Genomic DNA, 27,844 nt, shown 5'->3' with positions numbered 1-27,844 from the left:
CGGCAGTGAGTCTAGACCCTGCCTAGGGCCTCCCTGGCCACCCACTCACCAGGCGGCCCTCAGTGAGCCTCCCTCCTCATGGGGACCCTCCTTCATGCCACTGTCCGTGCTCCTGCAGGGTGGGCAGCCTCAGGGGCTCCCAGCCTCCCTGTCCAGCATAAGATGGGGAAGCCAGACCTAAGCCCACATAACTGTGACGTATCCCCCCGGGGCCTCCAGCAACACTGGCCTTGGGAAGGCAGGGCTGCGCTGCCAGGGTTTTGAGGAAGGCTGGAGACCCATGAGGGCCAAAGGGAACAGAAGGTTCCAGAATGCTGCAGGCTTGCCCAATCCCTCCCCGCTCCTGACACTCCAGTTTTGATCACAAACATTAAGGCTAAGATGGTGCCAAAGCCCAGAGGCCTTGTTCTCAGTGCCCTGTAGCTTTAGCACAGAGTGCAGGCCAGGCCTACAGACCCAGAGTGTCAGCAGTGTCCCAAGAGCCAGGTGCACGTCCCGGCTGGAGAGGTGCTGTCCTGGAACGCCTGAGGGGTCGGGGGAGAGCATGTGCTTCCCGAGTCCTGGGGCACAGCCCTGACCACAGGCCCTGCTGGTGTCCAGCATCGAGGCTGGTTTCAAGCCCCAGCACCTTCTGCTGCCTTCCTCCACTTGTTCGTCTCTGGTGGTTTTCCTCAGAGCTCAGGAGCCACTCGGCGCAGGCTGCTGAGCTATACTCAACGCCTGCAGGAAGCCACCTGGGGCTCATCTCAGTGCCCCTCCCATCTTAGGCCATTGCCAGGGCTCACTGCCTCTTCCCATGGGGACCACTCTTCCTCACCTGGGAAATCTAAGCCCAGAACTCAGTGTCTAGCAGGCTGGGCACAAAGAACTGGCCTCCCTGGAAGGTTGGAGGGTCACTGTGTGCCCGCCTGAGTGTCTGGGCTTCACAGGTGACAGGATTCCAGCCCCCAGATACAGCCAGCCCCCTTCTGCAGCCTCCTGGGGGGCAGTGCCCTGGCATGTGTCTGCCCCCGGAGGCTGCCTGCAGTGCCTAGCACAGGAAACAGCCCAACCTCCTTTGCGGTCCACAAGCCAGCTCCCAGACATGGAGCCCTGCGTGGGGCCAACATACGAGGCTTCTGGTTGCTGCCCTCACTGTCACTTTCAAGAACTTCCTCTGGACATTTTCCTGAAGGACCTGTGGGGACAGGGTCCTCACCCTGGCCTGGAACATTCCCTCAGCATCACCACCTCCCTTGAGGACCTGCCTGCCATCTGAACGCCACTGATGCCATGGCCTCCACGACAGGCCTCCGGAGATGAAATTCTTAGAATTTGCAAGAGGCTTCCATTTCCGTCCAGGCCCCGTCCAGGCGCGGGGGGGAGGGTCAGGGCTGACCCACACTGCCCACATTCCTTCAGCTCCCAGGCCGGGGGTAAGCACGGGCACTACACAGGCAGGCCGGGTCTCATGCGGCCCTCGAGGAGGACCTGGACACCCTCACCCGTCCTCACCCCCGTGGAGCCCTGGCGCGCGGGCACCAGGTGAGCCTGTGGAGTAAGGAGGGCTCCCCGGGTGGGAGCGCGGCCCTGTGGGTCCCCTGCGGCAAGGCAGGAGGGGGGGCCGGCAGGCAGTGGATCCGCACTGGACCTGCTGCCAGCAGCTTCTCTCCAGAAAGGAGGTAAGAGCTGCTCAAGGTTGCACCTCAGGCCCCTGGACCCCATGGAAGCCTCTTCCTGACCCCTTACACAGACCCACACCCCACCCGGGTGGGGGTGCTCTGGCGCCTCTGCAGCAAGTGGTCAGCGGGCCGAGGCCAGTCCTCTCCGGAGAGGCGCGAGCACGCTGGCCTCTCGCCCACGTGGCGTGGCCCTGGTTGACCTGGGGTGACTTTCACTTCAATTCACTTTCAACCCGTTTCCCTGCTCTTGACTTTGCACGCGGAGAGCGCCGGGCAGCGTGGCGCTAGGGCCCCCACCCCGTGTGCTCGGCACCTCTGCGGGCCTCGTGAGGAGGCGCAGCCACAGCGCGCCCCCCGCCCTGGCCAGCGCCGGCACCCGTCCTTCACCGGGACTTTGCGCTCCCACAGCCACAGCGTATCCTGGCTCGGAGGACACCTGCCTCCACTCCAGTCACCAGAAGCAAGTCCTGTCTTTGAAAGCCCGACACCTTAAGAGCAGAACCCGCCCCTCCGCGTTCCACTCCCGCGTCCACACGGTAGAGTCTCAAAAGCGCGCACAAGACCGGCAGCCGCCACGCTGAGGGCTGCGGAGCTCGGCTCAGGGCATCAGCCCTCCGGAGCCCCCTCGGGGCCCAGCGGCCGAGCAGCGGCAGCACGCACGCGGCCCATGCCGACTCCTCACACACACAGGCCTGTCCTCCTCCTCCAAGCACACGGCCCGACACAGCACGGGGGCCGCTGCTTCCGCGGGGCTGGCGTCCGGGGGCGCCCTCAGCCCTGTCCTGGGGCATCCGGGGGGCGCGAGGTTCAGATCCCAAGAGGAGGACACGCGGCCGTGACCGCGTCCGGGCTGCGCCTCTGCCGGCCTCTGCGGGGCAGGCTGAGCGCTGCTGCTCCCAGCCCAGGAGGGCCAGCGCCCCACCCCCGGCACGGAGCCCTCCCCCCGACTCCGGGGAAGGCCAGGGAGAGGGTGGGGACGGCCTGGTGGTGACGGGAGGGACGCGGCTGTTTCCCTTTTGGGTGGGGGACTGGCTGGTGGTGCCAGACACCGTTGCCTTCTTACCTGGCTTAATTCACCTGTTAATTAAATTTAGATCACCAAATCAGCTATTCTGAAAGTACCCGGAAAAAGGTGAAGGGCACCTTGGGGCCATCACGTCTAGATTCACACCACGCCCAGCCAGGCCTCGCCCGGCTGGGCCCCTCCGGCAGCCTCCCGCAAGCGTCCTCAGGCAGTCGGGAGCCCGCTGCCACCCGCTCGGCAGGGGAGCCTGGAGTGTGGCACGAGCGCCCCTCTTCTGCCACGGCAGGCTCCCCCCGGCAGCTTCCAGGCCAGCTCCTGCCCAGCTCCCCGGGACACAGCGGCGGCCTCAGCCCCCACAGAGCTGGGGGGTTGGGGAGGCCATCTCCACGGGCGCGCCCCCGCAGGGACTCTGAGACTGGTGCGGGTACTCCGGCAGGAGGCACCCCCACTCCTCGCCCGGGAGCACTGGTGCCGTTGCGGGCCTGCTGGTCTCTGACTGGGGCCCGGGCCCGAGAGTCCGGCGCGAGCACCGCCATCGCCATCCCCGCACCGCCACCGCCGCCGCCGGGCCCGCCCAGCTGCCGGGAACAGGCGGCCACAGCGCCTCGCGAGCAGCCCACCAGGCGTGCCTGACAAAGAAGAGACTCCAAAAATACATATAAATAAATAAAAACCTTGAACATTCTTACAGGGATCTTAAAGAACAGAATACATGTTAAAAACTTCAGTAATTTATATCAATTTTAAGCGGTACGTTATATACAACGAGAAAAACATGCAGAGCCCAAATACAATGTTGAAAACAGCATTTTCAGAACAAAACCCCTCAACACGAAGCGTTAATATCATGTACATGAGTTCAAGAAGGACCACCCTTTGTTGTCTGTTGCACACAGTTTATTTAACAATATGATATAAGAAATGAGTTGGTGCTTTACCATTCTATACAGTGATTGAATCTTGACTTTCCTTATTTATAGTAATTATAGCGCTTGCATGATTTACACTAGAATTGCTCTTCCTCATTTCAAGTTTCACACAGAAAGAAAAGAACGCTTCTCCTCTATTAACATTAGCATGGTCTAAGAGAGTGATCATCCCTATTTTTTGTCTAGAACCAGGTTTATCGGAGAAACAAAGCAACAATTTCTACATCTGCAAGACAGAGTTTGGCTTGAGCCGGTATGTATAGACAGAGGTGCGTGGGTGCGCGCGGGGGGCGGTTCCTACCGTCCGGGGTAATACTTGGAGACGCCCACAGAGTTCACGATAGAAAAAATCTTCCCGCAACATCAGAAAGTTATCGGGACACATTATAAGCTTGCATTATTTCAGGAATCAGTTTCTGAATATTATTGTTTTCTTCTTGCTTTTAAACATAAATGTTTAAAGTCTTGAAAATACAAATAAAAAATATGAATATAATGAACTTGTTTTTCCCATTAAAAAAGGCATGAGTCACCAGCAATGACGACAAAAAGAATCCAAACAAACCCCCCTCCCCCCAAAACAAAGACAAGAACAAAAAAAAAACAGAAAGAAAGACCGACCAGATATTTAAATCAACTGGTTTTTAACAAAAAAATATATTCTTTGTATTGTTTCTTTAAACAGCAATCGACCCCTTCCATGCCTGGAAGTAGCAGTCCACCCGGGACTAAAAGAGCCCGGATGCTTGGATTTCAGTACAAAAAGTCCAAAACATGAAAGGGACAGTGACGCGCTCGCACCGCTACAAGCCCTCCACAAACTTTTCTAGGGTGTCTCCTGTGGTGTCGCCGACCAGGGACAGCTCACTGGACAGCGCACTCCTGTTGGGGGGGTTGAGCTGTGGGAGCATTGCACTCTGTTCGGGGTTCCCCAAGTGTCCCTGATCTATGGAGCTGGCCATGGTGACTGCGAGTCCTGGGTGGGGGGAGCCAGTCTGGGGCGAGACATGGTGTGGAGAAGGCTGGGGCTGTATCCGTGGCGACGGGCTGGAATGTGGAGGCTGGGACTGGGGCCGCGGAGACTGCACAGGGGCCGGAGACCGCACCTGGCTACTAAGGGACGTGGCCATCTGCTGGCCGGGAAGGTGCGAGGCCTGTGGCTGTCCTGAGAGCATGTGCTGCTGGGGGCTCATGGGGTTCGGCTGGCCTGGCGACCCGATCTGCTGCTTCATCTGCTGCTGCTGCAGAATCCGCTGCTGCAGGGCCTGCTGGATGTTGGGGGTGCTGTCTGCGCCCAGCCCGGGCTGGCCCATCTGGCCGAGCTGGCCCATCTGAGCCGCCATCTGGCCCATGGAGCTGCCCTGAAGGGGGAGGTGCTGCTGCATCCGCTGCTGGGGCATGGCAGGGGGGTAGCCTCCGGGTCCTTGAGGCTGCTGGAACTGGCCGTGTCCCGCCATGCCCCCAGCCATGCCCGCGCTGCCCTGCTGCTGCTGCTGCTGCTGCTGCTGCTGCTGCTGTTGCTGCTGCTGCTGCTGCTGCTGGATCAGCTGCCTGCGCAGCATCTCTCTGTACTGCGGGTTCATGCTCGCCATGCTGGGGTTGTGCCCGGGGTTCATGATGCTCAGGGCCTGGCCCTGGGGGTTCAGGCCCCCCATGGCCTGCTGCTGAGGCACGCCAGGCCGAGGCCCGCTGGCTTGCATGGCATTCAGGTTCTGGAGGCCGGGCTGCTGGTGCAGGCTAGGCTGGGGCTGCAGGCCGGGCTGGGGCTGCAGGCCAGGCTGACTGGCCACGTACTTGGCTGTGCGCTGCTTGATGAAAGCGGCCATCAGCTGGGGGTTGGACTTGAGGATGTTGAGCACCTGCTGCTGCTGCTGCGGGGAGCTGGGTGACTTCAGGGTCCGCAGCAGGTCCTGCAGGGCGCCAGGAGAAATGCTCCGGGGTGGCTGCACACTGGGCATGCGCGGCCCAGTCACGGCGGGCTGGGCCTGCATGGCCATGACGGGCCTGGGCAGACCTGGCATGGGCGGCTGCTGGGGCAGGGGCGCCTGCTGCCACTGCCCAGGTGGCAGGTTGGGCATGACCGGCCCGCTGACCTGGTTGGGCCGGGGCACATTCAGGCCCACGGGGCCATCTGGCTCACCGAGGCCACCAGGCCCGTGCGCCCGGGGGGCATGCCGTTGTTGATGTTCACCCGGTACAGGTGCTGCTGCTGCTGGGCCTCGCGCTCGATCTGCCGGGCTGCCTCCACGGCCGCGGGTGGAGGCTGGGCGGGGGGTGGCGGGGCCGGCACCTGGCTGGTGGGCTTCCCGGCTGACACCGTGGTGGGGGGCTGAGTCCGGGCCACGCTGGGGAAGCCGGCTGGTGACATGCTCACAGGCGAGGGCTGGGGCTGGGTGGGGGGCTGTGGTGTCTGGGGCGTGCTGGGCTGCTGCGTGGGGGTTCCGGGCGGAGCTGAGGTAGGGGAAGGCAGACTCTGCTGAGGCACGTTGCGGGTGTTCATGGTGGCCATCCGCCGGCGCATAAGCTGGGCCTGCTGCAGGCGGTGCTGGATCTGCTGCTGGCGGAGTTTGTGTTTGATGTTGAGGCAGAAGGGCACGGGGCATTTGTTTTCTTGGCAGTGTTTGGCGTGGTAGCAGCAGAGGGCGATGAGCTGCTTGCAGACCGGGCAGCCGCCGTTGGTCTTGCGCTTGCAGCCCTTGGTGTGCTGCACCACCCGCTTCATCTTCTGGCAGGACGGCAGCGAACAGTTGGCGTTGCGGCACTGGCAGGCGTGCACCAGGGATTGGATGCAGCGCTGGATGCTCAGGCGCCGGGACTCCTGGGGGCTCTTGGACTGCGGCTCGCCCTGGCTGCTGCCCTCGTCGTCCAGGCCCAGCCCCCACTTCACCATCTTGTGGGTGTGGCTCTTCGTGTTGTAGCAGTTGATGCAAAGGTCGTAGTCCTGCAGAGAGCGGGGGACGTGGCTGCGTCAGCATGGGCTCCAGCAAGACCGTGCACCCAGGAAGGCTGGTGTGGGCCAAGCCCCCCTCCAGCCCTGGGACCCTCATCTGGGGGCTCTCTGACCTCTCCCCACCCACCGTCTCCACTGTGTGCAGCCACAGGTCCCGACCCAGAGCAGGGCTTCGGCCTGTCAAGTGCGCTGGTGGGCGAGGACCCCTACCCCCCATCCCCAGGAACGGCACCCAGAGCCGCTGTGTCCCGTTGCAGGCGCTCACCGTCAACACAACAGGACAGGAATGACGGAGGTGACCGCCTGACCTGCTTCCTCCCAAGTGCCACCCCAGAGTGCTGGGTCGCCCAGACCACCGCACCCCCCAGAGCAAGACCCTGGGCTCAGACCATGGTACCAAACGCCTCTCCCTGGGCTGGGCTTCCACGGGGGCCCTGCACCCACAGCCCGGACCAGGAGCACAAGATCTGGACAAGGAGGCCTGATGGGACTGGTGGCCCGCTGGTAGAAAGGGCAGAACATTCCAGCAGCAGGAATGAAGAGGGACAGGAGGCTGGGGCATTGAGAGGAAAGGCCCTGCCCTGCTGCCCAAACCAGGGCCAGTCCTCCCAGGGACGTGACGCAGGGAACAGCGGGCGACGTGGACGACACCAGGGTGGCGAGGAAGATGGGCCATGTCTGTGCTGTTTGGGGAGACCCGCCTGTGCGTTGCATGCACAGGGTGGCAGGATCCACCGGGACGAGGGCCCAGGCGGTCAAAGCACAGCCCACCAGCACCCCCCCCCCCCACCACCACGAGCACCCGTGAGTGCCCCGACATGGCGGCGCTGGCCTACCTCGCACACGGTGCAGTGCCAGCGCGTCTCCACGTGGTGCTTGCACTCGTTGCAGGTGTAGACGAAGCGGTCCTGGCCCTGGGTGTGCAGCTCCACCAGCATGCACATGGTGGACCACTTGGACCGGCGCAGGGAGGAGAACTCCCAGTGTTTGTCTCTGGCCAGTGTGAGGAAGGCGTCGCGCCCGTCCATGAGGTCGCAGCTGAGCAGGGGGTCGGGGTCGACGATTGGGGGCAGCGTGTTGATGACCGGCCCAGCGTGGAGGTGGATCACAAAGAAGACCTGCGGTGTGTGTGGGGGGGGAGTCGGTGAGCCCCAGACAGGCTGCCCCGACACCCACAGTCCCGGCATGTCTGGACCCGCTCCCTGGGGCGCGGGGCTGTCCAGCGGCCAGTTAGCGCTGCCTGCCGTGTGCCCTCACGGCCGTGGGGGGCTGTCGCCCTCCTCTCGGCACCCCTGCAAGTCCTCCACCTGGTTCTGGGGCCAGGAGGGGCTCAGCGCTGGGCCCACACCGCCTGCCCGCCCGCTACCTCTTTGTGCTTCTCCATGGTGGCGTAGAGCTTCTGGGACAGGTCGTTGGAAACGTTGGGCATGCTGGGCTTCTTCTTGTTGGCTCGGCTGATGCTGCTTTTATTCTTGTTGGTTTTCTTGTTGTTCTTTTTCTTGGCGTTCTTGCTGTCGCCCTGGCTGCCCTGCAGTAGCGCACGCAGCTGTCAGACAAACCCGGCTGGCAGCCCCCAGCACCAGGTGAGCAGGGTGATAAACATGCTGCGCTTGAGGAGATGCCGGGTGAGGTGGGAAGGGCCTGGGCTGCAGGACCCCTGGGAATGTGGAGACACCCATGGAGAAAGCCCACGAGCCGGGGCCGCCTGGAGAGCACGCTGCCTCCCGAGGACAGGACGCCCAGGATGCCAGTGCCAAGCCCATGGGGGCAGACGGGGTAGGCGGTGCCCTGCTCAAGCTCCATGCCACAGCCCTGGTGCAGCGGTGATGCCAACCGTCGCCCCTGTGGAGCGGGGCAGGCGGCCTAAAGCCCGTATTGGCGCAGACGCCACCCCAAGCCGCTCCGTCCCCGGGACCCTCTGCCTGCATTCCGGCGGGGGCCCGGACACTCCACTCTGCGAGACCACGGCTCACAGAGCCCAGAGGAGCCTGACGGCCCACCGGCCCTAACCAGAAGGACCACGGGGCGCGCGGCACAGAGCGGGTGGCCTGCTCGGCGAGGACGCGCCAGGTGGGTGGCAGCTGTGATGGCTGCAGCACGCTGATGGGAGGAGCCAGCAGGAGGAACTGGGTGCGGTACACTGAACCCCAACATCTGCTCAAGTTTCCAGTGAGCTTTTAAACTCTCCCAGAGAGCCAGGTGATAATAAAAATAATAAAAATAAATATAATCAGTATCATTTGATTTTCTTCTTGAAAGGGCAGCTAAGCCCACCAAGTGCTGACTCGTGTGGGACGACACATGAGCCCTGCTTCTGCCCCCCATCTGAAGTCAGCATCCACCCTGAGGGGCTGGGGTGCCCCTGCAGAAGGGTACTCTGGGCCTGCTCGGGCACCCCTCACCCAGTGCCTTTCCATGACAGTGGGAGCCGTGCCGTCCAAATGCCAGGCTGCCCCCTACCTCGCCCCCTAGGTTTGGGGGTAAGGTTCTGGGGCAGGGCCCTCTGGCCCACCCAGAGGGACGCTGGGGGCTCACGAGCCAAGTCTGGTCTCTCACGTCAGAGCGGCCAATGGAGCAAGGCCCACAATCCAAAGGCCAGTTCCAGCACCAACTCTGCCTCGAGGAGCTTGGGTCGCGCATGCAGCGCAGCCCAGGGACATCAGAAATGAGTGGGTGCCCGCGTGCGCCACTACGGGCCGAGGACTGGCCCCTGCGCATCGCTGGGCCCGCAGCCACTCTGCGAGGCCGGGGCACCCCAAGCCTGGGACTCAGGACCTGCATGGCCCCTCAGGAGCCTGCTTCTCTGAGCGCTCGGTCTTAGGGCTTCTCCTGGCTCTTAGGTGTCTCTCTCTTAATTGAAAACAGGCAGCTCGGTGTCGATATGCCCACTGCCAATCCTTGGCTTCCCCCCACCGACCCAACACGTCCCTGCCTCGGCCTGCCCGCCCCACCCTCTGGCCGCCTCGGAGAGGACCTGCGCGGACGTTCCCCATGTCTGTTCCTCCCACCAGCACACCCGAGGGCAGGGGTGGCGTGTCTGCAGTGCCCCAGTGCACTGCTCAGGTGGCCCAGCTGCAGTGACTCGGTAGGCAGGCTGAACCCCAAAGAAGAGCCGTGGGGCAGGCCGGGGGCGCGACACAGACAGGGAGGGGAGGGAGCCAGCGGGCTGCCCCCGTCACGAGGGCCCCAACCGGCCCGGCTCACCTCCGGGGTCTCGCTGGCCGCCGTGCTCTCTTCCTTCTTCCTCTCCTCCTCCTCCTGCTCCAGCTCCTTGATGCTCTCCTCCAGCACGTTGGGCCAGAAGTCGCCTTCGAAATACGGCAGCTCCTTGGCACTCGTGAGCCTGTCCTCAGTCGCTTGTTTGAAAATGTCCTGGAGAGCGAACAAAGCACAGCCGTGAGATGTCAGGGCCCAGGCGTGCCCTGGGGAGCAGAGGCCCCTCCAACACCACGGCCGCCCGTGCCCGGCGAAGCAGCCCTGCTGTGCAGCCCTCGGGGCCGGCCGAAAGCCCTGACAGATGGCAGTGAGAGGCGCCTGTGTTTTTATCTGGGGCCTTTCTTTGCTTTCTCATCCTCACTGAACACGTGAGAGGCAGGCCCAGGGCCGAGCACCCGCGCCACCAGGACGGGCACCTTGTAGTCGTGGATGATCCGCTCTGCAAACGCCTTGTCCAGCATCTTCTTGTACCACTCCTGCAGGCGCTTGGGCTTTGGGATTTTCTGGTCAGGGGGGTGGCAGTGGAAGATGTAGTCATCCCCTTCACTTGGGGGGCAGGCCCAGATGTGTCCTGTTACATACCTGCAGGATACACACACAAAGACGGCTCAGATGAAAACACTATGTGAAATGTCCCTCCTTTAAGGAGAAAAGCAGAGGAGCAGAAACAGAAGCAAGAGGAGAAGGAACTGCAAGGACTAGAGAGAACAGGGGAATGACCAGAACGTGGCGCATGCAAAATGTGTGAGCCATCAGCATTTCCAAGAGCTGGTGTGGGGGGTGGGGGTACAGGCAGGGCGCCCTGTGGCCCATACACAGGATGGACATGGAGGGAGACAGCCTCCTGGGGTTCACGCCCTGGGCCAGGCTGGGCTGCAGGGAGCCTGTGGGCGCAGAGAGTACTCGGGGAGAAGCCCAAGCTCCCCATCTCCTCACACCTGTGCTTGGAAAGGTAGGTGGCTATATCGCTAAAGTCCATCATTCACTCTGTTCAGGATGCGCCAATCAAGAAACTCCAACTTACACATTTGCAGAGGACTGTGACAGATTAGAACATAAAAAGAGAAGGCAGAAGCCAGAGACCACCCCTGTGGGGACGCCATTCAGAGGACATGCCCACGGAAAGCAGGTGTATGGAGACAGCACGCAGGCCAGGGGCTGCCGGGCAGGGCGAGCGGCACGGGCACGAGGGCTCTCAGGGAGGGCAGCAGCGGGGCGGCTGTACTGTCACTGAAGAGCGGTGGATTTCACAATAGATAAATGACGCACAATAAGGTTAAGAAGGAGGCTGGAATGGGAAAAGGAGAGACGCAGAAGCAGGGAATGCAAGCACCCCTGGCTACGATGGGGTGCGGGGGGCTCGGGGGACCCCTAAATCCAGTGAAGGACGTGAACATAAACACTTAAAAATTACGCTCATTTCAAAAAGAGAAATACATAGTGCAAAATGAGAACAGAGCTTTTAATAGCTCTAAATAATCTGAACTGAACTCACCCCAATTTCTTCACATATTCTAAGTATCCGATCAGGATCTCGTGGTACACGGCTGTGCGGAGGCAGCGGGGCCGGAAGAAGTGGATGCTGTCCAGGTAAGAGATGTACACGCGCCTGGGGAGGAGGGCGGCGTTACTCTAACGCACGGGAGCCCCCCGTGTGAGACACCAACACCAGGGAGCTCTGAAGAGCTCTGGAGATACCCTTGGTGTAGACGGCCTTCACGAGGGCTGCACACGCCGCTGCCACCGCCAGCCACTGCCATGGAACTCCGTGTCACCGTGGACAAAAGCAGCGAGGGCGTCACTCGCCCCGGGGAACCGGGAAGGATCAGGATAAACGAGGAAGCACCTCTGGGTCCCTGACCCCCACGCTCCACTCAGCACAGAGGGCTCTGGGCAGGGCGCTTTGTCTAACCGGCAGCAGGTGCTTCAGGAAGGGTGCCGGGACCGGCCTGTCAGCTGGCCTGCCCCAGACAGGACGGGACAGCGGGAGAACTGGGATCGGGACCTCATGTGGTAACACCACACACACACTTGAAAAAGTCACCCACACCCTTCACTTCCCGCTGGTTCAGCAGAAAACGACATGAACCAGGGCACGGTGGGTGGAGCGCGGCTTGTTTCATTTAAACGTAGCTCCACAGCACGGAGGTTCTGTGAGACAGCAGAGCGGGGGCTGGCTGTACCCCAGCACGCCCCGCACGCGCACACACACACGCGGGGCCCACCTGGTGTTGGGAGGCGGGCAGTCCGAGCCGTACTCTTGCACGTGCATCCCGAAGAAGCACACGTCCACCCCGTCAATTTCCTCAAAAGCGAAGAGTGCTTTGGTTCGGTACGGGAACGATTCCGACATCTCCCCAGAATCCACGAACCTGAAATGAAGTCCCTGGTTACGAGGAGCTTCACAGGAGACCTGCTGTCACCCCTCGGGGCGCAAGTGGGAGGCCCGCGCCGGGGAGCACCGCAGCCATGACCCTGTTCGATGCCAGTGTTTCAGTCGGCGGGGCATCCCCCAGATGAAGTTGGGGTGCCGAGAGCAGGGCAGGCTGCAGCTAACCACCACAAAGTCTTAGATGAAGCGCTCAAGCTCTACCGCCTGGCTGGACACAGGGCCCGGCCCGCCAGGAGTGGTGGCCGTGGCAAAGGACACGCAGCACACGCACCGTGACTTCATCCCGGGCTTGACCTCCACGGTCTTGTCTGAGCTGGCCACCACGCGGACAAAGACCTCCCCGGCCTCAGGATGATTCTGTCGCCGCAAGAACTTGTTGACTCGGTCTTCCAAGTGGTTCCCCAACCTTGTGGTCTGCAGTCCTGGAAAACCCAGAAGGAGCAGGTGAGCAGACTTTGGAGGGGCGGTGGGGAAGCAGCCGAGGCCACAGAACCCAGCGTATAAAGGGTGGTCTGATAATTTAAGGCTCGTGTCCCCAAAACCCAGGGGAGATGCAGACGGACAGAGGGAAAGGCCCCACAGCCTGGAACGTCCATCCTTCCCTGATCTAAGGACCAAAGAGCCACCAAGAGTGTCCAAATCTGACAGAAGATGGGTTTTGGGGGGCGGCAGAGAACAAGGTGTGTGGAGAGCTGTGCTGTGCCCACTGGCCTGCTGCAGCTCACTCCCAGGTCCCGGAGTATCCAGTGAGGGCACTCGGTGTCACAACTGTGCCTACTGGCAGGAACCCAGACTTGAGGAACTCGCATGAGCACGCACGGCTGCCAGACGCCCTGGGGACAGGACGGCACAGAGTGTTCTGTGACCTGCTCTCCCCTTCCTGCCCGGCTTGGAAGTCTGGCTGCAGAGTGTAAGACAGAACACACTGACACCCCCCTCCGCCCCACCCAAGGGCAAGACCACTAGGGTTGCTGCTGCTCTGGAGGGTCCCAGGCCCCCAGCACCTAGATCTGCGCCTCCCAGCACCCTTCTCGGGTGCTGGCCTGCTCCCCCATTCGCCCATGGACCACTCCAGGTGTGGCCACTGTGACGCGAGTTAGACGGCAAGCAAGCGTTCATCTCAGAATAGAAATTGCTTGCACCTGGGAAATCAGGCGCTACAGGCTGACGGAGATTAGAAATGATGGGGTTTTGAAGACATTTTCCCCAAATTTAAACTTAAAGTTACTGACATTTAAATATTACAGAAATGAGAAATGTATTTTAAACTATTTGTGATTTTAAAATATTCCTTATGGATCAAGAAATAGCTGGAAAATTTAACTTTCTAAATTTCATTTTTTCCCAGCAGTAGGCATGCCAGTGGTGAAAGAAGTTACTCTGAAATGTAAGTTACACCTCACTAAAGTGATTTGAAAAATAATGAGGGCCTCCCCAGAGGCGCAGCGGTTGAGCCCTGGGTTGCGAAGCTGCCCGCAGCCTCTGCAGCGCCGGTTCGATCCCTGACCGCCGGGCGAGGGTCCCACGTGGCGCGCAGACCTCTCCTGCCGCCCGCTGTTCCCCTCAGCAGTGTACTTCGACAGTCTGCCTGTTCTGCTCCCCGCTCTGGCTCTGGTGAATCCTCTCACCCTCCCGCACTTCTGACTGTGCCCAGTGCTTATATAAATAAATATACTTAAAAAAAAAAAAAAAAGATAATGAAATAAAACTCCACAGAAGAACAAAAACTTGAAAGAGCTTTAAAAGGGGGAGGTGGATTTAGGCAGCTTTACTTTCTTTTTTAAAGATTTATTTATTTATGCATACAAGAACTGGGGAGTAGGCCAGAGGTGCAGGGGGGTGAAAGGATTCACCAGAGACAGTGGGGAGCAGAACAGGCAGATCTACTGAAACACACTGCTGAGGGGAGCAGCAGGCAAATCAGGAGAGGTCTGCTGCGCCTGGGAGGTCAGCTCCGGGGCTGGGATCGAACTCGTGTGGCAGTAGCTGCAGACAGCTTCATAGTGTTGAGACTTAACTCTTTGCGCCACCAGGGAGGCCTGCTGCTTCACATTCTGATGGAGGCATGTGCCACACAGCCTGGCACCCTCCCCCATGTTGAGAAACACAGAACCAGGAGCAAAGGGAGTCAGGGCTGACTCCTTTATTCTCTCTGACGTGACTAAAGAAAACCCACAGCTTCTCAATCAACCCCAGGGCCTCCCACACTGCTGCTGAGCAAGATTTATTTCCTCAGGAGGTGGTCATGGCTACGAAGGGTAGCCTGCGGGACCCCTCCCACAGCTATCTGTCCACACACGCCAAGATTCTCGAACAGCAAGGAAGGAATACACCTTCACAGCCAGGTCTTCATGCCTGTCTCCAAATCACCTGAAACACCTGCACGACACCCCTGGGCTCTACAGGAGGCAGTGGACAACCTCACAGGGGTGGCAGGGAGCAGACATGGTGCCCACATGAAGACCCGGGCTGCAGTTTCTCCTTCCTGCTGGAAAACCCATCCTGCCTCCCCTTAGCTGTCAGCACACAGGGGAGGCGGGGGGCCCCTCCCTGTGCCTCAGGCGGCCCTCCTCCCGAGGCTGAGGCTCTGCACCCACACAGCTCAGCAACCCAGTGCCCTATGACCCACCAAGCTGCGGTGGACACCCTGCCACCTCACGCAAGGAGGGTCTGTGGAACGTGTGTGTAGAAGTGGGATTTGTGTTCAAAAATCAACTCCCCTCCAGAGCAGTCCTGCCAGGTCTGACAAGGGAAGGCTCAGACGTGAAAGCCAGGCAAAGGCGGCCTCCGTACTGAGTTAACGCAGAGCGAACACGGCCACCTTGACCGAGAGACCCTCAGAGACTGTGCTGACCTGCGTTCAAGCCGAAAACGAAGAGGGTTAGCTGACTTCCAGGCCTTGAGGTTCATTGGCCAAGGCCCACGAATTTCGCCCCACCACGCTGTGGATGTTGGGTTGGTGGGGGGCCAGGCCAGCTCCCAGTTCTTCTGCACCTCCACCCCACCCCTCTGGAGGGTAGAGCTCTGCAGGCAATTCTGTTCCGATCCCCGGAGTCCGGGCTCAGGGGAGTGTTTCTAAAGTTGCTGGCGGCATTGGTGATCTCAGACAATCCTTTAGAGCAGGGGTTCTCAGCACGCCTGCAGCCACCAGGAGATGTTTGGCAACATCTGGAGACGTACTTGATGGTTGCCACTCAGGGGGTAAGGGCTGAGTTACTAGCATTTAGAGACTAGCAGAAAGGGAAGCTGCCAAAATCCTATAAACCTCCCAGAGCAAAGAAGTATCGGGCTCTAAATGTCAACCCTGGCTGGGCTGAGGAACCCTGATGTAAAGAGAAATACTACCAGTCAGGGAATTCATCACCCAGTATTTTGAAAGGTTATTACCAGAGTGAGTTTAAAGTTACAGGACGACGCCCTCTGGAAACGAGTCTGACCCTGAATGACACTGACGCTGCGGCCTGAGAGGCGCCTCCTCCTTGCCTGCTGCCTTCCACCTCCCGCATCTCCCGCATTTCCTCTTTTCTGCTCCCATCTCCTCAAATGACCCAAGCTCCTGCTGGGGACCCTGGGCAAGGTGCTGGTCCTCTGCCTGCTGGAGACAGGCCAGAGGCCCGGGAGTGGTGGGCGCATGAGCTGTGAAGACGCTGCTTGCTGGTCACTCAGCAAAGGGAGCCCCGGGACGCTCAGCCAGGAGGCCGCGCGACCGCTGAGAGGCAACCCTATGGAGTTGCTCTCTCGCTTTGGACGCTGCCAGCTCTTCTCTGCCACTGTGACCAGGCTTCTGGCAGTGCTGGGTGCAGTGGCTGGGCCAGGGTTGGCCCGAGAGGGTCACTGCTGGGCAAGGGCTCCCACACCAGCCCAGGGCTCAGTGTGCTGGTCACAGCAGGACGTCGGCTGCAGGTACGCGACGACTCCTGCTTTTAAACTACATGAGAAGAATCTGCTGACAAATATTCTCCCTTAGAATTTACAAATTTACTATATATCTAAGCTTTTACCTAAATCGTGAACTGATCGTAAATGCACAGAGATAAAATTTCGTATAAAGATCAAGCCACATGCACTTCCCTGGAGGTGCGGGGGTTAAGTCTCAGTGTTATCAAGCTATCTATAGCCACTGCAGCACGAGTTCGATCCCCGGCCTGGGAGCAACCCACATGGCGCGGCAGACCTCTCCTGTCTCCCTGCTGCTCCCCTCAGCAGTGGATTTCAGTCAGTCTGCCTGTTCTGTTCCCCACTCCGTCTCTGGTGAGTCCTCTCACATATCCCCCATCCCGCACCTCTGGCCTGCACCCCAGCTCTTGTATGCATAAATAAATAAAAATCAAGCCAAATGACTGGAGAAGACAACAAATATCAGAAAGCAAACTCACAGACTAAAACCCTGGACAGGTAAGCTCCCAAACCTGGGATGAGAGGCACGAAGGCAGGCTGGAAGACTCTCGCAGGTCTCTGACATACAGACCAGGGAGCAGACCCCTCCCACAACTTACTCTTAGCACTGAACTTGTTTTCTTTTCGGGTTCTGCCAGTTTTCTTCAAGCAGTTGTCACACACAAAGCTGCAAAACAAAGAGGCGTGATCAGAGCCGAGCAGGCCACGAGCAGCAAGCGGCGACGCAGCAGTGTGGGTGCCCTTCTCACCGAGCGTCAAGCCTGCGAGGGACTTGCTGAAGAGTGGACAGAGCTCGGAGGCCGCCACCCTCCACCCTGCACAGGCCCCCTCCCCCTCCCCCTCGATCACAGGAGACACACACCCCGCGGGCCAAATGATGTCATAGTGTAGAACACAAATCTGATGCATCTTCCGGCCGCACTCCTTGCAATCCACGAAACTGGAAGAGAAGAAAGCGCAGTGTAAGACCCAGGAAGTGCCAGGCCAGCCTACAGGGCCATGGAGCCGGAGCCCACACCTCATCCCCGCGAGGACTCGGAGCATGTCAGCTGCACCTGAACACGCGCCAGCCTGGTATTCCCACAGGAAAGGCTGACTCTCTGCCCTTCTTTGAACAAATGCGGTGTTCCTTGCCTCCCTGATCTCTGCAACTACAGCATACTTAAAGATGACTAGAAAGATGTCGTGTTTTACCTATCATTATCTCTGGCATTACTATACATTTTCAAATCCAATGCCAGCTCGTGGTCCCTGCCCGTGCCTAAACTGACTGAAAGAACAGACAACAAAACTCGCAGCATCGGGCCTCCCCGGTGGCGCAGCGGTTGAGCGCTGGGTTGTGAGGCTGCCCGCAGCCTCTGCAGCGCCAGTTCGATCCCCGGCTGCTCCCCGGCCACCGGAGGAGGGTCCCACAGGGCGCGCAGACCTCTCCTGCCGCCCGCTGCTCCCCTCAGCAGTGTACTTCGGTCCTTCTGCCTGCTCTGCTCCCCGCTCTGACTCTGGTGAATTCTCTCACCCTCCCGCGCTTCTCACTGTACCCAGTCCTTGTATAAATAAACAAATAAATAAATCTTTAAAAAAAAAAAAAAAAAAAAAACGCGGCATGAAGAATGCCTGCTCGGGAGTCCGGCACAAAGGTGTGCTCTGTGTCAGCTGCAGGTGGGAGGGGCCTCCTCCAATTTCACTTTGTAGCTCGGGCCCGAGTCACAGTTTTCTGTCTCACCTAACTTCCCTACTAAGGAGCAGTCCTTTCCTTACTGGTGAGTTCACCCCACAGATCCAGGATGCTCTTTCCACCAGCAGACACCAGTGCTGCCCTAGGAAACTCCTCAGCAGGCAGGCAGGCAGGAGACATGCAAGTCAGCAGGCAGTGTAAGTGGTTCCTGCCCAGCACCCCCATGCTGCCACCCATGTTCCCCACCTACAACCAGGCCACTGAACCTGCAGTAACGGCCTCTGCCAAACGTCCTGTGTCCTTTACTCCCCGCATGCCTGCTTCTAGGGGTGCCCCCCCTCACCAGGGCACCCTGACTGCTCCTGCTCTGTCTTCCTCCAGAAGAGGAACAGCTCAAAGACAGGCTCCCCTCGTTCAGCCAGGCACTCCCCTGCCTGACTCCTAGTATTCCAAGGTAATGGGGTGTAACTTGCCAAATGAAACCAAGAAACTGCAGGAACGTGAAACCTGAAAGGGGGTGGATGATGAGGACACAGCTGTCGCTGGCCCAAGGGCAGCGGGAGCAGCTTCCCTCTGCACAGCGCATGCCAAGGCTTGAGCTCCAGGATCAAGGCGACCCCAAGCCTGGAAGCTTCTGGCAGCAGAGATGAAGCCGTGCCCAGAGCAGAGTCAGGTGCCAGGCGGAGGCCTGGTGGGAAGTCTGGCTCCCACTGCAGGCATCAGTCTCGCTAGGGCTAGGGGTCAGGGCCCACGGAGCACCTGTTTGTCAGCTCCTGAGCCCTCCCCACGCAGCCCGAAATGGGTGCTCACCCCAGTAACAGAATGCATCTCCATACACAGGTGTCCTCAGGACTGGGATTTGGGGGCTGGAGTGGCCACCACACTGAAGGAGCTCTGAAGTCTCCCCAGGGGCTGTCGCAGAAGCTAACTGCGAAGGAGACATTCTCACTGGTGATGGGGACAGTCAAAATTCCCTGCGCCAGAGGCAGCGGCAAGGACATCAGGCCTCTGTTCTTTATTCCTGGAAAGTGGTCTGTGAGGTTTTCTCTCTGAAATTGCCCTTCAGTTGACACTGGCACACGCCAGCAGATGTTCCTGCCTTTGGCCTCTAAGGGGCCACACTGCACCAGGGACCAAGTTGCTAGAGCGGCTCTAAGGGGACCCGGCATCCCTTTCGTCTTATTGCTGATGTCCGGCAACGAGAGGGCCAGCTCTGGAGACACACAGATGTTTTGAGTTCACAAAGAATCCCGATGGGAGCCTGCACGCGCAGTCCCTCCCGGGCACACATCCCGGCATCTCCTCCTGCCGCCAGCCACAGCGACACTTTCCTCACCTGACACTGAAACCCCAAGTTAGAGGGAAGAGTCAGATACTCACGGCTCAGGATCTAAGGTATCATTTTTCTTCTTTTCAAACTGATCCTTTGAAATTGTCCTTGTTTAAAAAAAAAAAAAAAAAAAAAAAGGAAAACTGTTAACAACTAAAGTGTGCCTGCTGAGCGCTATGGCGTCTCTGGCCTGCCCCCATGACCGGCCCTTTGAGCAACATGCAAAGGACGGTCGGCTCAGCTTCAAGTGGGTGAGAGATGATTTAACTCAACAGAAAGCACTGCCATTTATTTTTCTCTGTCTTTCTTAAAATATTTCCCCTTGGGCCTCCCCAGTGGCACAGTGGGTTGAGTACAGCACTGTGGAGCTGTCCGCAGCCTCTGTAGCATGGGTTCGATCCCTGCTGGCCAGGGAGATACCCACATGGCGCAGCAGACCTCTCCTGTCTCACCTGCTGCTCCCCTCTGCAGTGTATTTCAATAGATCTGCTTGTTCTGCTCCCCATTCTGTCTCTGGTGAATTCCCTCACCCTCCTGCATCTCTGGTCTGTCCCCCAGTTCTTGTATAAATAATTTTTTTTTAAAAAAAGTACATTAAAATAAAAATTTCCCCTTAATTATAAACAGCATTTGTTGGGGGACTTCAGTAAGACTAGTCAAGGTTTGACGGTTAGATCATGTTGTGACTCAAACTTATTAATTCCAATCAAATCTGTAATGTCAATGGCTACTGAATTTAACCAATACCGGTGTAGTCCGTTCCTCTGATCACACCCCCCAGAGACACGCGGTCGGCACCCACCCAGGATGTCTTCCCAACTCCTAAAGGGCAAAGTGCCTGGGTTCTGCCGGGCTTTTTTTCTGCTACACTCACTTGTATGTGACGTGCTTGTGATCTCACTGGGTCCTATCATGCATTTACCAGTCAATCACACAGCTGAGCAAAGAATAAGGATCTCTTTTGGGGGAGCCAGTCACGCTGACCTGACTTCCCCGCAAGGTGGGAATCGCTGCTGAGCAGGAAACCCGGTTGGGCGACAGGCCTGGCAGAAGTCTGGCAGGTCGGGGCCGGGAGGGAAGGCGTCGGGTTTTCAGGACTCTCAAGCACACAAACAAGCTGAACATCTACTCCGTGAGTGTGTGCTTGCCGTCACAGCTCCACCACGTGAAGGTTAACCCCCTCGGGCGAAGGTGAGCTCGGGGAAGGAACGAACAAGCCAGCCCCTGCCTGTCTGTGCTGACGGAGAGTCGCACACGTGGGGAGTCGCGGCTCTCGTGAGGAAGGAGCCTCCCTCACTTGGCGTTCGCTTGGGCATGGCCGGTCAGCTCCAGCACGCAGAGGGGCAGGTTGCAGAGCAACTGGAAGTGGGGCATATACACAAGACTCAATCTTTGCCACTGCCCGTTCTGTGAGCAGGTTACCTGGCTTCTCGGGTGCAACTGAAAATGTACCAGAGGTGACAGCTGCTCTGAAACAGCAGGTGGTTTTTGGTTTAGGAGAGCGAGTGAGCGAGATGGGCTGTGGTCACGGGTGGCCGGAACCTGCACGGGGGCCCTGGCACCAGCGCCTTGAATGGCAGAAGCAATGTGGGAGGGGCCCTGAGACCCAGCTAAAACTGTCACCGTCAAATAATACATGACACAGAAATCGATACGGTGGTGGTGCCTCTCTTCACCATGGACAAGAGAGGAAACAATTATGAGTCACCCCCCAAGACCCCCCAAGAAAAACGACAGGATGGTACTTACGTCTGGGGCTGTGAAGGGTCGTCACCCAGGGTAACATTCTCCCCCTGGATCTCTGTGAAACACTTCTCACAGAAATGATACCTGTCAGCAAGAAGGCCATACTTGGGTGAACTGGTCCATCATAACACACAGCCACCCAAGCAACGAAGCCACCAATCAGAGCAGGGCAGATCACCACGACGAAGGGGGGGCGTTGTTGGTTGATTGATGGGTCAGTGAGGACAATGAAAGGAACAGGGGAGGCGGGGAAGGGCAGGGTTAGAGAACGGGGAGGGAACAGACAGCACAGACGTAAGGGTGAGACGCAAACACCAAGACAACACAGAGCAGAAAGCCAAGGCAAAGCATTGATTAGCGTTCGGTCTCACTGCACGCAGCACAGGCCATCATCCCTAACACTGACCGGGCGTGGCCAGCCCAAGGCGCAGACGTGGCCAAGGAGCGCTAACACACTAGAACTGCAAGGAGCCTACGACTCAGGAGTTTGAATTTTGCCATTACTTAGAAAAATATAACTCCAGGGTTTGAGATGGAAAAAAATTTACGTTGGAAAAAAAAAAAAAAGTCTGACAAAAAGCAACTTACACTGAAATAGCTTTCATTTTTTGAAATGGAAAAGTTATGCTTGACAGCAATGCAGAGATTTTATTTCCAGTGTGAAGCCAGATCTTTCAAGGTATGAAAACGTTGAGCACCCAGAACTGGTTTTAACTTTTCCCTGTATTTTTTCTCATGTTAATCACTTGGTAAATTGGGTCACGATACAAATGAAGCCAAATCCACATCGAGACAAACACTGAACAGAATGCAGCAGGGCCAAAGACTTTCCAGCCATTTATCAGTACGAATACACAGAGGAAAAGCTGATATATTGTATAAGCAATACAATATATGTAGGTCCACGAACAAGCTTTTAAAATCCAATTCTAAGCTCGAATTTAAACTTTTTGGCTCGGGGACCAGTCACTCGTCAATCTGAGATACTCCGTGACTGGCTGCTGTGCCTTGGTGACAATCCAAGTGAAGCAAATTTAATCTTTGAAGCACAATCTGCATTTGAGAAATTATCCACTCACCCCAATTTCTTGTAAGATAATAGGGAGCCTGGGCTCAGGGCACCAAATAAGAACAATTACAATAAAAACTACTAAATGTTTGGAAAGGACACGAGCGAGGAGCCAACAGAAACGCAGGCTGCCGCTGCATACACGAGACGAGCGCACAGACACCGGGACGGACACGTGGCGGAGCGGGGCACACGCAGAGGGGGTGTCGGGCAGCGCGGCAGCACGGGTACGGGTTAGTGCTCAGCACTAGTCTACAGGCGCCAAGGGGTTCGCGTCAAGGACGCCGCACGGGACGTGCGCGGGGCGGCACACGCACCCATGGCCACCGGCAGCCCCAGGTGCGGGTCTCCGTTCCCGCCACAGCCGCCCCCAGTCCCCCGCCCCGGTTCTACAGCTAATCTTAATTAAGCACACGGAGCGTTCTGTCCGCTGCATTTCAATGACAAAATACACATAGCAAATTAAAAGCAAAACACTTTAGAGCATGTGCACCTCTCAAAATTATCCAATTTTTCAGTTTGCTGATAAGGAACGCGACAGTCACTGTGGGTAGCACCTGGACCCATGCAAGGTTCGTGCTGGGACCAGCTTATTTAGGACTATTCACATAACAATTCTGCCGAGATTAGAAACTCTGACCAGGGACAAACAGATGATTTGTTTGCTGTTTTCACATATATCTTTTCTGGAATGAACTCCAGCAATATTCTGGCTATTCATGGAGCTGTGAAATCCCATAGTAAAAAGAATTTCCGTGTGCAGGAGGGCATAACCCCACTGGCAAGATAGAACCAAAGTGCAGGAACTACGAGCAATTCAGTGGCCGCTGGAGTAACATGCAAGAGAGACATCTCCTCAGCGCCAAATGGTTTCCTTCTAAAAATAAAACTTGGAATCAGTGTCCTGATCACTGGCCACTGTGGGTGAGCTGAAAGATGATGTCTGGACAGTTTTGAAACGAAATTGCTATGATAATTACACGTGGGATGATTTTTAAATCCTGGGAAAATGCCCAACTCCTAATCAAGCCGAACATCAAACCTGATGAGACCCGGGAACAAGAATGATACACCCGTCCTTTTCTGGAGAAGGAACCTGGCCACAGCCAGGCCGGAGCAGGCCGAACACCCGGAGGGCCGTGGAAGCCTAAGCAACGTGTGCTGCCAACTTCTAGAGAACCTCAGCATCAGAAAGTGGGGGCAGCGCGGCCCCAGTGCCGCGCCAGAGACAGCGGGGAGCCCAACCTCTCCAGGTGTAAGGGGAGGGGGCCTGGCTCTGTCGTCCTCGTGAGAGATGACAGCCCAGGGGGGAGTGGCCACCATTCTGGTCCCTCACCGAACTCCCCGGCGATTCATGGGCAAGCCAAGGTCTGACGGACGTTAAAGTGAGCCCTCCCTGTCTCGTCACCTCAACCGCATTCACACTGAAATACAGATGGCGAGGAACCCACTTTTCAACTGAAGAGCCTCGAGGGCACTGTGTCTTGTGGGGAAGCAGCTGGATGGGCATGGAGTTGCAAAGGAAACAGCCCATGTAATCGGAAGAGGATGTGCATCTCGGCACCAAACGTGAACACAGTGTAACTGCTTCTCTCTAAAGGTAATTTAATATATGGAGTAAATTTTCAAATGCAGATTGTTTTAGGTATCATATCAACATATACAAATAACTGGTTATCTATAAATAACATCGATCTTACCTATAGATAGCAACCAGAAAAATCTATAGAAAAATTTCCCAACCTGAGTTACTTTCAAATTTTCAATGTATGGAAACAAAACGAAAATGTAGCCATACTCTGGTTTATAGATGAGGAGTTTCACCCATTTAAGTGGCTGGTAGGATTTTCTATTGTTCTAAGTGCCCAAACAGTTTAGGACTAAAGTAAAAGTGCCAAAACAATTATTCAAAACAGCAGCAGAGTATTCATAAATAGTCAAAATTGAGTATGAAACTGTAAGCAGTTGAAACGCCCATTGTACAATCAGACCGCTGCTTTCTTAGGGTTAGGTCGTGTCCATCTCTTCACGTACAAAATTCTAGAAAGCATGCCTTGGGAGAGTCAGTTGAGGGGCAACGTGATACACTTAAAAAAAAAAAAATCCATCCTTCATATAACAACAACTCCTCTATATGTGCTCCTACTCTTAAGAATACATTACTTCAGTAAAAATGAGTTTCTACGTAGAAATAAAATTTTGGAACTTGCGTAACAATCCTGTCACAGCCCCCTCTGAGGTGCCACAGTGCCCCGCTGCCCCTGCACGCAACTGCTCTCAACTGGAGCAAGGCCCACATCTGTGCCGCCAGCAAGAGCAGGGCCCAAAAGATCCAGGACAGAGGGACCAACAACGAGCAGTTCCTGGATAGTCAGAGACAGGGCAAGCAGCCTGCTCTCTGTTCTTCCCCCGACCCCCAACTGTGTCGGGCACTGGAGTAGCAGGGGCTTTTCCCAGGGTACAGTCAATTTTAACCTGTTCTCTAAGACCTTCACGACAAGCGGTTTCGAAGGTGAACTCTTGCGATTATCTCCCTGGAGCCTGGCGGCAGAGGCTGCTGGGGAAGGTGCCAGGCCACAGTCCCAGCAAGCAGGTGCAGCCTAAGCCACACAGTGTGCTGGAGGCCACAGGGCTGAGCACAGTAGAGTGGCAGGTCCAGGGCACAGGCCGCTGTGGGAGAGGCCCCATCAAGAAGGGGATCTGGTTCCGGGACAGAATTTAAATTGTAAATGTTACACTATTTCCAGCGGTCCCTCCCCAGGGACGTCCACTCCCTGCCCTTCACACTAATATTTCTCTTGACCCAAAAGTAGCAGGAACAATGAGCAGGGCAAGGATTAGAAACCTTTCCTTGAGCCATCTTTAGGTCAACAGCAACTTTTTTTAAAAATAGGGATGTATGGGAATTATTTATTATCTTGAATACGGTCAGACTTTTTTTTTTTTCAGTTAAAATAATTTAAAAAACTTAATTTCAAGGACAAAAATTATTCTGGTCTGTGAATGTAGCTTTGGACTAGTAGAGTGCTCCCAAGCTTCAATATACTAGAGCACATGTGATCTTTTTATGCATAAGATCAGAATAATCAGACTTCAAGCCCTAACACTGACGTTTAATTCTTAACCTGGAGGATGGAGAGCAGCACGGTGTTCCATCCTAGCACCCAGGGACTCCAGCTGCCAGCTCACAAAGCAGAGCGGTGTTACAGAGTCTAGCCAAGACGCACAACCTGCGCGTCACCCTCACTCTGGCTACTCCGGGCAACTGGCAGAAATAAGCTTGACTTTGAAAATAATTCCAACGCTGCTCGAGTGAGGAGAGCTGTTCTTCAGCCTTCTCCCACATTCCCTGAGAGCAGCGAGTCTTTCGTAAGCATATCCGCCCCTAGGGAAACCCCGGAGCAGCCATCTCACAACAGGGGAGTCATAATTGAACTCCAAAAAAGCACCACATCTTATTTTGTGTAGCATTACTAAACTTTTTAAAAAAATCTTAAGGTTTTATTTTTTTTTTTTTAAAGAACTTGCACTAATTCAAATCTTTCACCTGACTGTTCAGGCCAAATTAGCTAGGCATTTATATGTCGAATTATACAATTTCTTAGCTTTACTGCTATCTTGAAAAGGCGTACAACTTTCTATAGAGCTACTCTCCACTCCAGACTCTTCCTCGAAAGGTTTCATTTTACAAAGACCAAGGCTTAAAAATGACTGTACCTGAACCAAGTAGTACACCAAGCAGTTTTTAGCTTATTTTTATACTGTAAAAAATAAGTATAAAAATGTGGCACTTTTCCTAGAACCTCAGGACAAAGGAACACACTGGCCTCCAATCAGGCAAGCACATCCTGCTCCGGGGCTTACCTGTTCTGGTAGCTGTAATAGGCTGCGTCGCGAGGGATCGTGCACAGCTGCTTCCCGTAGCAGCACAAGGTCTGGGGGGAGAACTCATACTGCAAAAACAAAGAAAAAATACTAAAAATACATCTCGTTTCCTGTCATGTCACATTCTATTTCACTATAGAGAATTAGATTCAACTAGTAGATTATTTGTTAGTACACTGGATGGTTGGTTTTTTAAAAAACTTTCACAGCTACTTCAAGACATTTTTGGATACAATGTGACAGAAGTAGAGGCTGGAAGACATTTGTCACAGACATATGATGGACACGGGAGCAGCTGGAAGGCTCAACCTCAGTCCCCAATAGGCACGTCTACCTTTGGATAATCTATTACATCACCCCAGGCAATTATTTTCCAAAAGACCAGACACCACTTGCACAAGTGTGTCTAAATGCTGAGTTTATCAAACATCATCATGCCACCCTCTTTGGCTGGGTTACGCAGGGAAGTTCATTTCCCAGAGAAAGTTTAAACTACCTTTCGCCCACAGCAGTACCCAAGGGACTGCATAACAGGATCGATTTCCTGCTCAAAGACCTCGGCGAGCTTGCTGCAGAACTTATAGACGCGGGATGTCTTCCGGTTGTAGAGCCAGGCGTTGTTGAACATCAGCCAGACGTCGTCCACGTACTGCCAGGGCTCTTGGTACTGCCCTGTGTCCAGTTTCCGCTTGATGGTGGAAAGGTCCATGGGATTCTTCACAATGTCAAAGTAATCCTTAAAGATAAAATGGTTCAGTCTAGTGGCTGGAGCCCCAAAATCCAAGTGCCTTATTTTATCTTAAAACAGGAACAGCAAAGGTCAGAACTTCCATGTAATATGAAATGGTAACTGAAAAGAAAATAACCTCTGAATTTTCTCTAATTTTACTATCAAAAAGTAATACTATCTTCAAGTGTGATCAAATTACTTCAAAGGCAAAGTTAAAGAAGGGCATCTTAAAAGAACTACCAAATAAAAAGATATTTGCAAATGTACAAATTTCAAAACAAGAATTTTAACCTCCAAATTAAAATAATGAACAAATTTACCAGCCAATACATTTTTCGCTATCCACTTGGTGCTAGTAAGCAGAATGAGATTCCAAGACACAGCACGACAGTGACACCACTTACAATGCTCGTGCCCCCCCGCCCCCGCCTCTGCTTGACCACCTGAGGCAGCAAAATGAGAGCCCATGGGGTTTATGATTTATGATTTAAACCAATTCTTTTAAGACAAGGTCTTACAGCACGTCCCAGATATAAAGTGAGGCCACAGGGTGTGCCCTGGAGAGAGTGAGCCCTCTTTCTTGCCCCCCAGCTTCAGAGAAAAGGGGGGAAGCGAATATTTCAGTCACTAGGTTGCAGGAATACTACTGCGTGGACAGAAAACTTCTTCAGTCTTCGGAGAGAAATCTTCTAATTGGAGTTATTTTACCCCCTTTGAAGACGCGAAACGACGAGCCCGCGGGTGTCACACCGGGGAAGTTCTGTCTGACCATGCCAACTTACAGGGATTCCCAGGAGCTGGGGGTCCACAGGCTGCCGGAAAGGCAAGGACTCAGGGTCCTGCCGGTACAGGGCTTCCAGGGTCGGCATGAGCGCCTGGCGCAGCTCCTCCGGCTTGAAGACTGGAGAGAAAACACCGGAGACAGGGCAATTAAAAGGCACGCCCACTCCTCCTGCATCGCTGCTCCCGATCCCGAGCGCTCGCGCCTCTGATACTCCCAAGCGCTCTCCTTGACTCTGGAGCCCCCCAAGCAAGGCTCAACTTCCAGCGCGGGCTTCAGAAAAGCACCCCAGGGTTTCAGAACAGCATCCAGGTCAGAGGGCAAAACATCACACACGAAACTTGAGCCTGCAGCTAATGGGCTTCCAGCGCTAACCGTTGTCAGGCCAGGCGCAGAGGACTCTGGAGCCTGCCCGCCGGCGGCGTCTCTGGTCCTGGACCCTGTCCCGGAAGGGGCTTCCCCAGCCCCGCTGATGACAGGGCTCTCCTGGGCGGAGGTCGCTCAGGCCACCAGGGGCACACGGCTCTCTAGCACAACCTCGAAACTACACACACACAAC

The 27,844-nt window shown here is 56.1% G+C and overlaps 1 protein-coding gene across 1 annotated transcript in view; it reads right to left on the bottom strand.

The window, feature by feature from the left end:
- Window positions 1-4,252: 4,252 nt before the first annotated feature.
- Window positions 4,253-27,844, bottom strand: part of CREBBP (CREB binding protein) — a 95,527-nt gene continuing 71,935 nt past the window's right edge. The window contains 16 exon segments of the mRNA XM_037507701.1: window positions 4,253-5,742; window positions 5,745-6,555; window positions 7,401-7,682; window positions 7,931-8,092; window positions 9,769-9,936; window positions 10,197-10,362; window positions 11,276-11,389; window positions 12,006-12,152; window positions 12,444-12,594; window positions 16,669-16,736; window positions 16,932-17,009; window positions 19,125-19,181; window positions 20,824-20,904; window positions 25,754-25,842; window positions 26,271-26,510; window positions 27,287-27,405. Of these exon segments, the coding sequence (XP_037363598.1) occupies window positions 4,418-5,742; window positions 5,745-6,555; window positions 7,401-7,682; window positions 7,931-8,092; window positions 9,769-9,936; window positions 10,197-10,362; window positions 11,276-11,389; window positions 12,006-12,152; window positions 12,444-12,594; window positions 16,669-16,736; window positions 16,932-17,009; window positions 19,125-19,181; window positions 20,824-20,904; window positions 25,754-25,842; window positions 26,271-26,510; window positions 27,287-27,405 (4,058 nt within the window). The 3' untranslated portion in view covers window positions 4,253-4,417.

This window comes from Talpa occidentalis, unplaced genomic scaffold (assembly GCF_014898055.3).
Source record: "Talpa occidentalis isolate TD23 unplaced genomic scaffold, MPIMG_talOcc4v2.1 talOcc4.12, whole genome shotgun sequence".
Classification (NCBI taxonomy): domain Eukaryota; kingdom Metazoa; phylum Chordata; class Mammalia; order Eulipotyphla; family Talpidae; genus Talpa; species Talpa occidentalis.
This window is presented reverse-complemented; position numbering and strand designations above follow the sequence as displayed.